The sequence below is a fragment of the Delphinus delphis genome, chromosome 10 (genome assembly GCF_949987515.2).
Source record: "Delphinus delphis chromosome 10, mDelDel1.2, whole genome shotgun sequence".
NCBI classification, from domain to species: domain Eukaryota; kingdom Metazoa; phylum Chordata; class Mammalia; order Artiodactyla; family Delphinidae; genus Delphinus; species Delphinus delphis.
This window is the reverse complement of record NC_082692.2, coordinates 20,920,809-20,937,719: the sequence shown is the minus strand read 5'-3', so window position 1 is coordinate 20,937,719 and position 16,911 is coordinate 20,920,809. Positions and strand designations below refer to the sequence as shown.

Here is a 16,911-nt window from a genome sequence, read left to right as displayed (position 1 = left end):
AAGTTCTTTAAGATTAATTGGGTGGCTCTGAAAAGAGCCTTTAAGGTACTCAAGTCTTTTTTTCTTACTTCTTTTTTGGGGTCGCCTTTTTTGGCTTGACCGCTTTAAGCTTGGCTACCTTGTGCTTATGAATTCTGGCCTTGGCTGGACTCTTGGCCATCTTCGGTTTGGCTGTCTTCACCTTTTTCGGGCTCTTGACCACTTTCTTGGCCCCGGTACCTGCTAATGGTTTCTTTGCCTTCGGGGTCTGCTTAGCGGTTTTTTTCGGACTGGCAGCGCCTGTGGCCTTCTTGGGCTTCTTTGCCCCAGTAGCCTTCTTGGGGTTGGTCGCGCTCGCTTTCTTGGCTTTGGGCTTGGCTTCCCTGGTGGCCGACTTCTTGTTGAGCTTGAAAGAGCCCGAGGCGCCAGTGCCCTTGGTCTGCACCAGGGTGCCCTTACTCACCAGGCTCTTGAGACCCAGCTTGATCCGACTGTTGTTCTTCTCCACGTCGTAGCCGCCAGCTGCCAGCGCCTTCTTGAGCGCAGCCAGGGACACGCCGCTGCGCTCCTTGGAATCGCCGACAGCCTTGATGATGAGCTCGGATACCGGGGGCCTGGACGCCTTGCGCTTCACGGCACCAGCAGACTTGCGAGCCTTCTTCTTCACAGGCGTCTTTTCCGCAGAAGTAACAGGAGGCGCAGCAGGTACGGATTCAGACATGGTTGTTGGTGTGGATGCCTAACAGTAAAAAATTAAAGACTCAGAGTTGAGTACCCAGACCGAGAATGTGTGTGTTATATATACACACAGCGCCACTGCGCGCTGATTGGTTCCCAGCTGGCTTCCAGCTTGAAAGCAACCTAGTCTCAGCTCTGTCTCGGAGTTGTGTTTGTTACAATTCAGGAAAGCAAAAAATTAAAAATCTCCTGTGGAGGAACCACACCAGTTATATTCTACAATGAATCGGGACAGCTCAAGCTTTGAGACCTTTACAGTTCCTTCTTCCAGTTTTTATCACTTTGGTCTCAGCCTTTTTCAAAATCCCGACACTCCTACAGATTCACAGGTCAGAGAGACAACTTTTTGAGTTTCCTTTAAAATATAAATTCTTCTCTTTGTGTCTTCAATCCTTGCTCTCAAGTGACATTCTATACATTCTTGGCTTTTCATGCCTTCAACAACTGCTTGATTCTCATTGACATTTACCTGGAAAATCTGTTTCATATGAGGAGAAATAACACAGGCTCTTTCAGGATTTCTGTACAAGAACTGTGGTAAAGGCTGCTTGGAATAACAGCAATATCTGATAAGAAAAGTCATTATTTAGCTTGGAAAAGTTTTATCATAGCTTTTTGTGACTATTTAGAGGGTTAGTTAATTTGGGGGCTTTAAGCATTCAAAATTTATGTAGGAAAATAGCAAAAGCAATAATCAATGATCCTCTTGACCTGGTAGTTGAGCTTGTGTTGCACTAGCTGATGGCAGAGGAGGTCCAGGTACATAAAATAGAGTTGGACCGCTTTATGGGGCTTTAAAGATTCACTTATTTACATTGACTTTATTAGGAAGGATCAGTTATTAAAATGTTCACAAGCTCTTGGGTTCAGGGTTCTGTCATGCTTTGGAAGATAAACTTTGGCAAAGTATCCAAGTGAAAGAATTAAGGAATATACACATGCACAATACTCCCACACATACTTATATAGAATTCCCTTAAGAGAGGGAAATTGAAAAGCATTTATATTCATTACTACATTTCTTATTTAAGCAAGGATATAGGTTTATAGGAAACACATTATAGGTTACGCGTTATGTTCAGTAGGAAATAGATTGATGGTAGAAAGTGCTTTGATTTTCTTCTTCAGGCCTGACTGTTTGTCTTTAACATAGGTTTATTTTGAAGCAGCCATGGACTTCTTTGTATTTCTGATAAACCTTATGAGTCCCTTCCCAGAATAATGCTTTTCAGTGCTTAAGATAATATACATAGGATTACAAAGGAAAACAGTTGTATTAAAATACCATTATCAAACTTATCAAAAATCCAAATTGGTGAAGTATTCACATGTGTTTCTTTATTAATACATTAAATAACAAGATTACCCATATGACCAAGAATTACTACAGTTTAGAAGGTGTAATATATTTAAACAATATTAGAGATTGAGATATTGACGGCTGCAACTGCAACATGGTTATGAATATAGCACAGGTCCTGCCACTCACACTGTTTGTTGCCTGCATTCACAAGTGGAGGAAATGCTAAGGTTCACTTGGAGTATAAAGTAAAGACAAAGAGAGAGGTTTTGCTCAATACAAGTTTCCAGATGCTCTGAATCCATCTATATAGCCCAGGTTAAGAATGCCATTCTGGAATTTGTTTCTGTGCAGTGTAAACTCATAGAACTGCTTTGACGAACTTGGGCCTCTTCACAGACCATGGAGAAAAAGCCAAGGCTATCCAAGTCAGCTGGAACTCAAGGGAATTAACCATAAATTAAATCTTTAGGTATTTATTATTTTGAGGAGTCCTCAAAAAGAAGGTTTTAGTAAATTAGATAATCACTTAGACTTTCACTTTAGAGGAGTGAATTTTGAGTAGAGGAGTTGGGAGCAGACATGATACTATAATATGTCATAATAAATAATGCTGAGTGATTACTTATTTACAGATATTATTTTAAGCAATTTGGATTATCTCTTTTAAATTCAAGTGCTCTATAATTTACACTTTCTTATACATTTATCGATAAAAGGAAAAAAACTGAGTGTAAGCTGCCCAAGGTCACAAGCTAGTATGTAGAGAAGGCTGTCTCCAGAGCTTGACCGGACACTGTAATGCCACCTGGTTGCAGAAATAGAATGCGGTGACAGATACAATGCCAGATACAAACTGTCCACAATTAAATATATAATCAAACCATAAATCTTAGACTTACAGCAGAACAAGGTTTTTTTTTTATCACTTTGGGATATACATATTTATAAACCTCCAATGTAGCGCTCAGTGATTTTTAACCTGACTTGACCTCTTAAACGTGTAACCTTCTTATATTTTTAGTTCCCTCTGTGGGGTCATCCAGCCTGCATACCAAAGAGCTCTGCTTAGTTAACCAAACATAAATGGACAAAACTAATGGAAGCTTAAACAATAAAGATATGATTTATTTAAAACCGTATTTAAAGCATTTTATAAGGGACAACAGCGTGTACTAACTGATTATTTCATATTTTGGAAAGACTGAAGAACAAGTATCAGGCTTCTTTGTGGAAAGTGTATGATCTTTTGCCCCACTTAACGGCTGCCCGTATTGTACGGATGCACAAACACACGTATCCATATATAGGAGCATTTATTAAATCCCAACTCCAGGATCCACTGTCGCTTCAGGCGCCCCTCATAGTTGCCACAGCTCTGAGCAAGGGACAAATAAGCGAAGGGTGGGAACTGAATGTGGTCACCGCCCCTGCTCTTGCAGTTTTCAAACAGGTCCGTCACATTACTATAAAACTCCTAAGTGGCGCTGTGGAGATCACTTCGCTGCGGGTGTGATCGCTGTACTTTCGGGATGTCCGGGCGTGGTAAAGGTGGAAAGGGGCTGGGGAAGGGTGGCGCCAAGCGCCACCGCAAAGTTCTGCGAGATAACATCCAGGGCATCACCAAGCCTGCTATCCGTCGCTTAGCCCGACGTGGTGGCGTCAAGCGTATCTCCGGTCTTATCTACGAGGAGACCCGCGGGGTGTTGAAAGTGTTTTTGGAGAACGTGATCCGGGACGCTGTAACCTACACCGAGCACGCCAAGCGCAAGACTGTCACCGCCATGGACGTGGTCTACGCGCTCAAGCGGCAGGGCCGTACTCTTTATGGCTTTGGTGGCTGAACTCCTGTTGGCTATCTCCCTGAGCCTACTAAAACCAAAGGCCCTTTTCAGGGCCACCTATTCTTTCACTCAAAAGAGTTTTGCGCTTTCTGTTCTAATATTTTGTTAAGATGTTTGGGTCAAGTACTGTTTACAATCTGTAAATTTAAGTTGATTTTATCTGATTCTTTTCTTGTATGTTTCAGATAGGTCGCTAAAGCTGGTCCATAACCTCAGGTCGAGCTGTATATTCAATATATTTAGTGTGCTTATAGCTAGGAGACCAACAGGACAGTAAACTGCAGGTGACATTTTGCACAACTGTCAGTGAAAAAAGGTGGAGAACATCACAGAAGAGGTAAGAGGTAAACCCTGATGCTAGGAAAATGGAAAATGGAAGTAGACACTTCTGTGGGCTGAAGACATTAAAACAGTCTGCCTTCTTGGATATCACATGATAAATGGTGGAGGAGAAAGGGGGATGATCAATCAACATAAAATACGTCGAAGGCAGTCAAGTTCTACCAGAGAAACAATAAGAGTACTTGGAAATTAACATTGTGAATCAACTATACTTAAGTAAAATAAAAGAGTACTTGGGGTTTCCTCTTGTTTAAAAGTGGAATGGAGACAGGACAACTTGTCTCTGCTTCTCTGAGCTGTCTTCCCATGTCCAAAGCTACTGGTTTCTCAATCCAAAAGCAGCTTTTATTAAGGTTGATATAAATGCTTGATATAAATATACAGGTTTATGTTTACCAACTTATTATGTTGATTCTTTATCTTGAATATTCTTAGACTTGATTACAAGCACATTTACCTTAAATTATAGAAGAGAGTTGCATAACACATATCTTGACAATAAGTGCTGGACTGGGCCTTTCAAATCCAGGTCTTCCTGAGTCAAATCCCACCTTGTTCTCTACACATCAGGAAATGAGGCAAAATGAGCAGTTCTCAAGTGGGTTACCCATTTCCTTTTCTTACCTACTGTAAACTTTCTACAGTCTCAGGATTGTCAGCATGCCACTGTATTCTTCGGTGTCCTCAGAATGGGCTTTATTCTGTGAAAACATCTTGGTTTATTGTGATACAACTGGTATTTCTTTCCAGTGAAAGTGGTTCACTGTATTATAATAAGGTATAGCTGGACAGGTGGCTCCCTAGTGTGAGATAACATTCCTGGCTCGTCTAGGAGCAGACGGGAGTATGTGACTAAGTGCTCTTTTTGGAGTGTAAGTAGAAGACACTCCCAGGCTTTAAAACCTTTCCTGTTCCTGCCAGCTATGAAGGTGCTGATGTTGTTTGACCCAGCAGAGACCATCGGGCTCTAGGGGTGGCAGAACAATGACTTGTAAGGAACAAGAGTTCCTGATTGATCAGGAGGGGCAGAGCTGCCCCACAGAGCTGGACTAATCATAGTGTATCTGTTCCATGAACAAGACTGTCTTTAAGCTAACTTATTGTTGAGTCTCTGTTACAGCAACTTAACTTTATCATACCAAATACGGTTTTCTCAACTTATTTACCAGTATGACTGTCCTTCCATTGGCCAGAAAGCTCTTTCAAAGAAAGCTAATACCAAGTGAGCCTCTCTCCTTGACATCTCTTCCACTGTGTTCCATGCTAGACAGAACACAGAATAGGGGCTCATTACGCGTTAGAGATGGGTGGGTGGGCTATCCATATGTCTTAAGCAGTTGTAATCTGGATATTTCAGAGTACTGTTTCCCCGAGGAGAGTAGTTCTTAACATGTGGAGAAACTTTGAGAAACTGGTAAAAAGTACACATATTGGACATAGATAGATATTTCATGGGGCTCATAAAAGGAATACCCAGAGCTCCATGGATTCCTGTCAACAGCTTGGAGTCTAGGATTTTAGAGTCTGAGGTGTAAAGATCCAAAATTTAAGGCTAGAGAGGAAAGGACAGACAAAATGCATAAAGAACACATTGAAAAAGAGTAAATTTGTCACCATTTATTCACTATGTGCAATAGACCTATATACTCTCGAGAAGTTAGATCAGGTCTTAACACTTCATAACTCAGAATGCAAGATAGCCCATTTGGAAAAATTTTGATTCTCAGAGGCCTGAAGGCCCAAAATGACTGTATCTCATGAGATTTAAAAGTAAATAAAAACAGTGGGGTGTTTATTTTTTAGCCTGATTAAGGAGGAAGTCCATGAATTTCTTCTTAAGGCCCTTTGAACTTGTCTTCCATTGCTAGTCTTGATAAATATATTCAACAGGGTCTATGTCATTGAATAAATCATTTATTAAGTTTACAAGAAACATTCCCAACACCCCTTTTCAGAGATAAAAAGGAGCTGGAAAGCTTGTACAGAGGGATGCTTATTCTTTGTCTCTGTGTCTTAACCAACCGCTCTATGCCTCTGTTTCCTTATAAATGGAGACAACAGTAGTTCCTATCTTACATGTTTGGGGGTGAATAACATTAATATTTGTTAAGCATTTTGGCCAGTGCATGGCACATGGTTAATGCTCCATGTTTGGGCTATTATTATTGCTATTATAAGCATTCTTATTTCTCATGACATTTCTCAGAGGCCCAGAGAAAAAGAAAGTGGCATTTTGAACCATGAAGACATACACTTGAAGTCTTGAATTACCATTTTCTATCTTTGTGGTCTGTGGTAAATTACTAACCACTGTTCCCTTATCTGTAATGTAGGCGAAAATTCATATTTTCGTGAGGACTGAGTGAAAACATAGGATTATGTGTTTATGCATATGTTTGACAAATATAGTTTACATATATTCTTAAGAAGTTGCAAGTGCATTAATGGAAGTTCTTTTGGATGTAAACATAAAAAAAAAAACAATTCCAGATTATTTAAACAAAAAAAAATTCTCTTGAAAGTTAAGTTTGCTGACCACACTTAAGCAATTAGTGAATACTTGGTCCTGTCTTTTTCTTCAGGTCCTTTTCCTAATTTCTAGGAAAACAAATCTGATTGATCCAGCTGGGCAGATGCCTGCATCGATCAAATATGATGGCCCAAGACAGAGGGTAAAAACATAATGGCCACACATGGCGCTCAGCCCTGAGTGGAGCTGTTCCTAGGAAAGAAGTAATAATTGAGTACTGAAGTTGTCCCAGATGGTGTCTGGGCCTCCCTTCAGTCCCATAACCCGAGTTCCCAGGGATCTCTATTAACTATATCCAAAGCTCATGTTTGTTCTTAGCCTTCTAGACATCACACCAACTTGGTCATGTCCTCCTTGGTGAAATACATTATTTTCTTGACTTTTTTGACTCCGCTCTCCTGATTTTCTCCCAAACTCACTTGTCACTCTTTAGAATCTTTTGCTGTCTCTTTTTCTCTAAAGTTTGGAATGCCTCCAGGATAAACTCACTTCTTTATTCTTCCTCCATGGGTAATCTCCAATCTCATGCCATGCTGACAACATTAAAATATCTATTTCCAAAATTTTCAAAAATTTCTATGCCCAGTCCCCATTTGCCTTTGAATTCCAGACTCACATATACAACTACTCACTTGACATCTACAATGGAGTTGGCTAAGGGGATTTAAAAATTGTCATGTTCCAGTCTCAGAAAACTCATCCTCTCCTAGAATTCGTGATTATCCAAGAACTTTATTAGCACCGCAGGGAAGTAGATAAGCACAGAACCTCTGGGGCCACACTGCCTTGGGTCTAACACCAGCCCCACACTTTGCTCAATTAAAAGGAGAGAAAAGTTGCATCTAGATAATGTGTATGTTGAGCAGATGAAGTGAGTTTATGTTTCTAAAGAGCTTGGCATAGTTTCCTAAACATATAAAGGGCTAACAAATGTTAGCTACTTGATTCTTCACCCATAAAACCTAACTCTTCAATAAATCCTTTTGACTTTCTCCTCCTAGATCTAATTCTAATAATTTCACCAGAATTATTGCAATAAGCTTTCAATTTTATTCCCTGCTTCTTTCTACTTTTGATCCCATAAAATTCATTCTCCCCATAGTGGCTACAGTTATTAAAAATTCTAAGAGTTTCCCATGACACAATAAGAATCTGGGTGCCTTCTTTTGGCCTATAAGGTCCAACATGTTCAGGTACCTGTTTAATCCCCAGCCTCATTTTTACCCCTTTACGTTACTAATCTCCTAGCATACAGACCTTATATTCCTTGAGCACAAACTCCTCCCTGCCTTGGCCTGGAACTTTTATTCCCTGGGTTGTGGGTTCCCTTATCTAAAGGATCACGTAGTTACTATCACAGCACCTGGTTTTATTTCAAATAATTTCACAGGCCTCAGAACTTCTATTTGAAATATCTTGCTGAGTTATCAATGTGTTGATTATCTCTCTCCTCCCACTTGGATATCAGCCCCAGAAGATCAGCCTGTCTGTCTCACCACTGTAACTAAGGCCTCTCACAGAGGAAATCCAATCAATATTTGACAAAATACTGAATGGAATCGCTTCTCTACTGCCATTAGAGACACCTTCCTAACACTCGAGCCAATTATGTCAGTCCCTGCTCAGAAGCTTTCTATAAATTTTTGTCATCTGCAAAATAAATTTAAACTTCATTGTTTGACATCTACACCCTTCACCTTCTTCTATCATACACTTATCTTTGCCACCAGGAAGCTCATGTGGGCAGGGGCTTTGGTAGCTTGTTCTTCATCATATATTAGATGTTCTCAAAGCCTCCTACCAAATAAGCAGCACTGTATCTGCTGGGCACTTTTTAGTAAGCCGAGTTCTCAGATCTCCCCCAGAGCTAATGAACCAGAAACTTGGGAATGGGACCAGCAATCTGTCCTTTAACAAGCCCTCTGGGTGCACACTCAAGTGCTTTATGTCCTCAGTACATAATTTAGTGCTTGGCACTTGAATATGAATGAACTTGGTGGGTGCCCCTTCTGTCTGCCTAGAAGGCCCTTACATCAGGCAGTGCAAGTGCCTTGCCCAAAGTCATTTGCCCTCTTCCTTTCTAATACGGACTTAATTTTGTGGAGGTGTCCCTTTCCTCCCTGTCTTGTGCTCCAGGGAAGGCAGAGTCCCTCTCTTAGCCTCAGGAATGGGGTTCTGATTCAACCACATCAATCCTAAGGGTCCCATGTCCTCTTAGTAATGATTAATTTGGGGGGCTGGGTATACATCCAGTTGTTTGTGACTGAGAGCCTTTAACAATGGAGGCCAACTTCCCCAAGGATATAATAATGATTAAGCTGAAATTGAAGTTGTTGATCAATAAACTGTGTGTGTGCTGGGGATGGATGTGGAATCAGGGGCACTTCAGACAGAGAAAAACGGCAAAGGTCTGGAAAAAAAACAAACAACCAAAAAACAATGAAGCAACACAAAACAAAAGGGAGAAAAAGAATCCTCTGAGGTTGGGTTGGAGAGTTAGGTGAGGGCCAGACTTTTCAGGGCTTGGGGCCATAGCACAGATTTTTGATTTTTGTGAGGTGGGTGATTATCCAAAGGCTGTGAGCAGGTAAAAAACAAAAAGCCCTCACAGTGACTCTGGAATGGAAACTAAATACCCTATGAACAGAGGAGTTTCAGAATTACCTCAGACTAAAGTCAAGGTGATCAGAAACAGTCGAATTGTAATTCAGTAACCTGAAAATAAAGACTTGTTTGTATCTTCGTGCTTATTTTATTATCTACCTTTTTGAGACAATAAAATGGAGACCAGATAGACTGGCCCTGGAGGCTGGCTAGGAGTGTTTCTCAAGGACACTGATAGCAATGCTTGGGTGGATTTGGCATTTCCATTTATGGGTGAAGTACCCTCAACTGAACCTTTTTCTCCTGACTTCCTGAAGGACACCTCTACCTTGCAGTTTCCGGACAAATGAGGGAAGAGCCCTGCTCTTTATTTCCCGGGGTTTAATCTCTTGGGCACTATGCGATCACAAACCGTAGGCTTCCAAACCTCAGTGTTCAGCTCACAACATTAAAAAGCATCTCTACTTCCACAGTTCTTCCTCTCTGCGTTCTGAGCCGACCCTGGGTCCCTCTCTTCTTCCTTGCCAGGATCCCTCCACAGTTTCTGAACCGAGCAGAGGGAGGAGATATGGAGGCAGGATAGGGCGATGGGCTCAGAAGGGAGCTCACCAGGGACAGAAAAGGACAGATTGGAGGCGGCAGAGCCAATCTTTATATTATGCGGCTACTCTAGTGAGAAGACAGGCGGCTGAATACAGAATTCTGTGAATTTTACAGGTCTAGTTTGTAAAACGAGTCAGGAGAGTGAGGAGAAGACTGCATTCTTCAAACAAAAATCTAATGACCAGGAAAGAGATAAAAGAAAATAAAAAGTTAGTAACTATTTTCCCCTTACTGGAGAGCTGCAGCCACCCAACATAATATGCTTGTAAAGAATCTTAGATAAAATGTTCAGCCAGGACTTGAAAGCCCTAGGCAAAGGGCTGGGGGTGAGGGAGTGTGAGGAAAAGGAATTAGATCCACACAAATGAACCTAGGCGGAAGACCCTCCAAAGTCATACTAAGAAAGTTCCGGTTTTAGACGGTGGGATTTTCAAACATAACTGTGGTCTCCTGGACGTTACAGCCTGACGCTTTACATAAAACCAAGACCAGAGCTTCACAAAGCACCGATTCCAGCCCAGAGAGCACCCTGTACAAATTTTATAAAGGTGACCTAGAGCTCCAAGGATTGGGGTTAGCACTAAGTGGTTTCAGTGCACGTTCACTTTAGCCGTTGGGAACCCTCGTACGCGGAACAGTTGTCAGAAACCATATACAGTAGATTTGCCACCCGAGGATCTCTTGCTTTTTAAGTACTTTGCTAAGCGTTACCCCTGACACTAATTTAAATCCCAGAGTTCACGAAACCGCACAAGCTAGTGCGCAGCTCTGATTGTGAAAATGTGAAATGGCTCTGAAAAGTGGCTATAAACATTTACTTGGAGCTGGTATACTTGGTGACAGCCTTGGTACCCCCGGACACAGCGTGCTTGGCCAGCTCCCCGGGCAGCAGCAGACATATGGCCGTCTGGATCTCCCTGGAAGTGATGGGCGAGCGCTTGTTGTAATGCGCCAGGCGCGACGCTTCTCCCGCGATGCACTCCAAGATGTCACTGCCGAACGAGTTCATGATGCCCATGGCCTTGCACCAGATGCCAGGGTCCGGGTGGCCCTGATTCAGCACCTTGTACACGTACACGGAGTAGCTCTCCTTACGGCTACACTTGCGCTTCTTCCCATCTCTTTCCTGGGCCTCGGTCACCGCCTTCTTGGAGCCCTTCTTTGGGGCCAGAGACTTCACTAGTTCAGGCATTGTACCGTCGATGTCTTCTAAAAGAAAAGAAAACGGTGTCCGTTCCACCGGATCCTGCTTATTTGTAGACAACGTTATGCAAATGAAGACTTAGTTATGCAATTGCTGATTCGTTCGTCTTGAGGTCTGCACGCAAATAAATCATTCCAGATATACTGTCTCACTGGTCATATCCTGAGAGTTTTCCAGCAATCAGGCCACCTTCTTTAATCTAGTTAACCTATTTTATAATGAGTTCTGATTCGTTTATAACAATTCAGAATAGTTTGTTAATTTTTAAAACTAAAAGTAACTCTCTCCAGTGTTTTGAAATATCAAGGAGGCAAAGCTCGTGGCACGGTTAGTCTCTGATTTGCAAGGCCCGTTTACAGCTCCTGGAAAAGCTGTATCTTTACATTTGAATCCAGTGAGAGGGAAAGGAAGAACTGAGAAAAAAATAGGCGGTGATCCAGACAATTCCGAGTACAGTGTTTCCCACTGTACAGAAAATGCAGAAATACAGCGTAAAAACAAAGGGCAGGGAAATAAAATTACATCACTTGAAGGGAGATAAGAAAGAAAAGAATTTCATAGCCTATAGGGCTAAAAACCTTCGAATTGGAAAGGAGAAAATCACATCCAGTTTAGCCACAAAAGAGGGTCAGAAATAGTTCTTCAGTCTAACTACTGAAATGATAAAACAAACAAAAAACCCAAAAACTTACTAAAAATTAAGAATCCGGTGTTTAACACATTTATTTTAACTTTATTTCTATTATTACCACCATCATCATCATCTTTGTCTGAAACCGGCTTCTTAGTTCTTTCAGTACCATCTTTCCTTTCTGCAGAGAGGTGTCCTCCCTGAATTTGACATTTTTTCCTAACATTCCTCAGGCTCCCCAACCTTCCGCCCCCCGCCCCCCCCGCCGTGTTTGAGTGAAAGCTTCCTGAAATTAGTAACCTAGGTTCATAGCGCCTCCTAGTGACTTGTGAAGGCAAACGTAAACCCCTTCAGGAAGGAAGCATCGTGAACCCAAGTTCTCTAGATATACTGTACACAGATTGATTGTGATTTATTTATTCAGTAATTATTTAGCATCTGTTACGTGCCAGGCATTCTACCAGGAACTTGGAATGTCCAAATATAAGCTTATAGTAAATGTTGTCAAATCGAAGAGGAAAACAGACACTGTGGAGGGTCAGGCATCCAAACAAAGAAGAGCCTTAGATTCCCTCTCTTTCCCTCGGGCAGTGAATTTCAGATATTGAAATTACCGAGACTATAAAATAACTATTTACTGGAAGTTTGAAGAAATAAAAATGTAATAATACAATCAAGGAACAAGGGACCATCAAAACCAGGCTAAATTTAAAAAAATAATAAAATAGAACTAGAAATAAAAAAGAGCTATATTCCATAATGATAAAATAAAAATCCACTGATAAGATGTAACATTCAGGACCTTATATGCACCTGACCACACAACCACTAACTATATACGCAACAACTGGAAGAATCAGCAAGAGAACTTCAAGTTTACAGCTGTAGGGCAAGCTTTCCTATAATACTCTTATAAATTCACATAACAAGCAAAGAAAAACAGGTATGGTTATAGAAGATTTGGACAACACAGTGAACAAACTTGATCTATCTGTGATTCCTGCACTTAACACAAAGAGACTGTCCAATTTTTAAAAGCACACATTTAATAATTTCAAAAATTCAACACTGAGCTTAGAAAAAGTCATAATGGATACAAAAAAAACAGTTTCATATATACGGCACTCTTTTATCAGCTAATTAAAGAGCAATAGAAAATTTTTTTTTAAGACAGTAAAAATAAAACAATCTTCCCATATGCTTGGAAACTAAAAGTGCACTTCTAAATACCATGGATTAGAATATCATAAGGGAAATTATGTAATATTATGAGAGAAATATGAATGAGAATAATACATATAAAATTTGTTCGATGTATCTGAAGCTGTACTAAAAGGGAAATATATAATATTATATGCATATATTAAGGAACAAGAAACACTAAAGATATGCAAACTAGGTGTTCAACAAAAAAAGCTAAAAAAAGAAGAGGAAAATAAATCAAAGTAGAAAGAATCAGCCTTAGAATTCTTAAAATGTGTTGTACTGTTGTGAATGATGTTCTATTTCAATTCCAGATAGGTCATTGCTAATATATAGAAAGGTCATGAATTTTTATGTGGTGCACATATTTACCAACCCTCTTGAGCTCTTATTAGATCTCATTGTTTATAGATTCTCATGGATTTTCACATTGACATATTATTTTAAATATGTCAACCCTGACCTGAAATTTAAAAAAAAAAAAAATTAAAGAAAAAAATGGAGATAATCCATAAACCACAAGCTTGTTCTTTGAAAAACCTTACAACAATAGACAAACATCTAGAAAAACTAATGAGGAAAAAAGAAGAGTGTGTGTGAATAAATCATAGGAATAGAAAAGGGAAAGTAGCTACCAAAAAAGAGATATAAAGAACCACAAGAATGCTATGAATAACTTTTACAAAAAATTAAACTTAACAGAAAAGGATAATTTTCAAGAAAAAAATTAAGTAATGGGTTGAATAAACAAGTTATGATTATGGAAATATGACAGGCAGTTAAAAAAAAACTCTCCTGTACTCTTCAATCTAAATGATATCAAGCATAACTGGGTTTTACAGCTATTAATGAATTTAATTTAATTTAATTTAATTAATGAATTTAATTATTAATGAATTTAAGTAATTGATAATCCCTATTTTACAGAAGCCATTTCAATAGAAAAATAGCTCTCCTTTTTTTTCTTTTGCAATTGTGTACACTTACCTAAACTGGACAGGAACAACACAGACCTAGAACAAAGGGAGAAAGGAAGAGAGAGACAAGAGAAAATTATAGTCTCACTTTACTCATGAAATTCATTTTTTTTTTAAAAGCTCTATTTGAAATGCAAGCAAATGGAAACCAAGAGACCATATTATTAAAAAAAAAAATAGTATATCGTATAGGGTTTATTCCAAGGATGGAGGAAAAGTTTAACATCAAATCTGCCAGTGTAAGAAATTAACAGAGAAAAACTGTTATCATTTGCATAGGTACTGGGAAAATATTTGTTAGAATATGACACTCCGCCTTTATAAACATTTTTACCAAACTAGAAGAATAAGGAGTAGCTACTTACTTCATAAGGAGTAGCTACAGTGAGCACAACATTTAATAGTGTAATTTTAGAATGATTCCCAAAGAGTCAAAAGAAAGACAAAAGTTTGGTGGTACTACTCCTATTCAACATGGCACCAAGGGTCTGGCCAATATCATGAGACAAGCACAAGTAAGGAGGGTAAGGATGCAACAAGAAAAGATGTTATCTTTATTGTCTGACAATAATATGTCATTGTAAAAATTCATGAAAATCTATGAACAAACAATTAGATCTTACAGAGCTTAAGAGTGTTGGTTGCTACATGAGCACCACATAAAAATTTATGGCTTTTCTGGAATTGAAACAGAAAAACCAGAAATCATTTACAACAGAACAACACTTTCTAAGGATTCTAAGTCCAGGAAAAAATATTCCACATCTGTATGAATAAAACTATGAAATGCGATTTGAGGATACAAAACAAGATTCACTCAAATTAAGAGACATACACTATACTATGTTTGTTTTGTGATGACTCAATATGCTAAAATGTTCATAAACTCAAAAATAAGCTAAAAATTCAATGTTATGCCACAAAACAGCACTGTATTTTTGGTAAAGCACTGTAAAATTCATGTTAATGAGCAAAAATAGTGAAGATGATTCTCCGAAACAAAATAAAACAAATGAAAAAGAAAAGAAAAAAAAAGAAATAGTGGGGCAGGGAACCTAAGAGAGGCTAGGATCATCAGACCTTGAGCTGTCAGAAACTATATTAAGCATTTGTTCAAATCTTTGTAGGCAAAGGCAAGAAGAGGGCTCAAAGTAGCCTGGCTAGTTTGCTTTAAATTTTACCTGCTATGATTGATTCGGATTGCTTAGAGTTACCAAGAGATAATGTCTCTAGTGCAATGGTTTAGAGCAGGGACCGTGGAGCTAAGCTGCTTGGGTCAGAATCCCCTTTGCCATTTATTAATTAGATGACATTGGATAAATTATTTTAAGCTCTAAGTGACTCAGTCTATCTGGATAAAATTGGGATAACAATAGTTCATAGGTGTGTTACAAGTATTAAAGGAGTTAACATCTGGAAAGCACTTGGAAATGTGTCTAGGTGTATGCCAAAAGAAAAAAAAAATTTAAGTAAATAACTGGAGATGGTTGTGTGCAAACTGCACCCAGGGCTGCATTCTGTTTTGCGGGCCCTATGCACTTTTGCCTTCCTGGGCCCTCTCCTCCGTAAAAATTATAAGAAAAATAATAACATTATTAAAATTATATAAACAGTAAAATATTAGTATTACACAGAACGCTTTCATCGACCTAAAAGTTTATTTTAAATTCTGATTTTAGAAGAAATTAAAATATTTTCGTGAGCCTCTAAAAGTACTGTGGGCCGTAGGGTCTGTCTCTACCGTAGCCTAATAAATGTAGGCCCCGCGTGCATCTCAAGATGAAATTTAAAACACATATAGTTATTCAAGTGGGAAGTAATAATTCACACACACATACATATACACGCACTTAATCCTCACACAAAGTGCCCTAGAAATGTGTTGATAATAAATAGGGGTGGTGCAAGAAAGGTGTCCAGGGGATTAGTTATGAGGGAAAGCGTCAGCTCAGAAAAAGTCGAGAGAGGAGAAAAAAACTACCGGAGGGCTGCTGCCCTGTTTCTCGGTCTTCAAACTGCTCGGTTCCCCGTTTTAATCTGCGCACGTCCTCATGGACTGTTGGGACTCTCCAGTATCCAGCGGTGAAAAGCTGGGTTGGCAAAGCCTGCGCATCAGCAGGTGGCTGCCACGCGAAATCTCGCGCGCGCAAGCGGCTGGCGGAAGCCTGCAGCTTACTGGAGACCCCCGGGGCGGCGGGGAGGTGGGGGGAGCCGAAGTGACGTAACGTGGCGTATGCGTAACGTGGAGCTCTGGGAGAAGCCGCGGAACGTGAGGTTGGGTGAGACGATCCAATGAGGGAGCCGGCGTGGAGCGGCGAGGCGGGACGGCCCTTGGACAGACCCTGCGTGGGGGGGCGTGGCTACGGGCGGGAGCAGACAGAGGCGGCGTGGAACGCCACGTTATTCTTTCCACCCTTGCGTGGCTGTACCGGAAGGAGGTGCCCATTTTCAGGACTTGACGCTTCCAGTTTAAACCTCAAGGTGATTTTTCAGTTTTGTGCGGCTATTTGGTAGTATCATTTCAGGGACATCCCAAGTCGTAATTTAAAGCACAGTTCTCTAGGTGTGATCCCCGACCGGCAGCATCAGCACCACCTTGATAATTTAGAAATGCAAATTACTGGATCCTACTCCAGGTCTAGTGAAACAGAAACTGTGAGGTGGGGCCCAGCAATCTGTTTTTAAAAATCCCTCAAGGGAATTCCCTGGCAGTCCAATGGTTAGAGCTTCGAGCTTTCACTGCCGAGGGCCGCGTTCAGTCCCTGATTGGGGAACTAAGATCCCGCAAGCCGCGAGGCGCGGCCAAAAAAAAAAGAAAAAAAATCCTTCAGGTGAGAAGTAATGTGTTCCCCTTAATTCAGATGTTGAAGGTGACCTCTTAAATGTCAGCTTAGCTAAACTAAGTTTTTACCTTCGAGATTGTTAACAAAGCCAAAACAGTTCTTAGATCTTACCC

General features: G+C 40.2%; 3 protein-coding genes across 5 annotated transcripts; 1 reads left to right on the top strand and 2 right to left on the bottom strand.

Annotated features, from left to right (window-relative positions):
* Positions 1 to 64: 64 nt before the first annotated feature.
* On the bottom strand, positions 65 to 700 carry LOC132432716 (histone H1.4-like). The gene has a single exon (XM_060023459.1). It carries the CDS (start codon positions 698 to 700, stop codon positions 65 to 67), a length of 636 nt encoding a protein of 211 aa, XP_059879442.1.
* A 2,804-nt stretch (positions 701 to 3,504) lies between these two features.
* Positions 3,505 to 3,914, top strand: LOC132432754 (histone H4). Its single transcript, XM_060023506.2, has one exon. The coding sequence runs from the start codon at positions 3,550 to 3,552 to the stop codon at positions 3,859 to 3,861; it is 312 nt and encodes a 103-aa protein (XP_059879489.1). The 5' UTR covers positions 3,505 to 3,549; the 3' UTR covers positions 3,862 to 3,914.
* Positions 3,915 to 5,590: 1,676 nt separating this feature from the next.
* LOC132432719 (histone H2B type 1-L-like) lies at positions 5,591 to 16,097 on the bottom strand. Of its 3 annotated transcripts, XM_060023462.2 has the most exons (4): positions 15,937 to 16,097; positions 13,966 to 13,991; positions 10,759 to 11,186; positions 5,591 to 10,114 (listed from the first exon to the last, which is right to left on the bottom strand). In XM_060023462.2, the coding sequence occupies exons 3-4, from the start codon at positions 11,130 to 11,132 to the stop codon at positions 10,057 to 10,059; spliced, it is 432 nt and encodes a 143-aa protein (XP_059879445.1). In that variant the 5' UTR covers positions 11,133 to 11,186; positions 13,966 to 13,991; positions 15,937 to 16,097; the 3' UTR covers positions 5,591 to 10,056. The 3 variants fall into 3 exon arrangements, with proteins under 3 accessions (XP_059879445.1, XP_059879447.1, XP_059879446.1); XM_060023464.2 differs by having other exon boundaries at positions 5,591 to 11,149; XM_060023463.2 differs by lacking the exons at positions 13,966 to 13,991; positions 15,937 to 16,097 and having other exon boundaries at positions 10,759 to 11,364.
* Between the last annotated feature and the right edge of the window lie 814 nt (positions 16,098 to 16,911).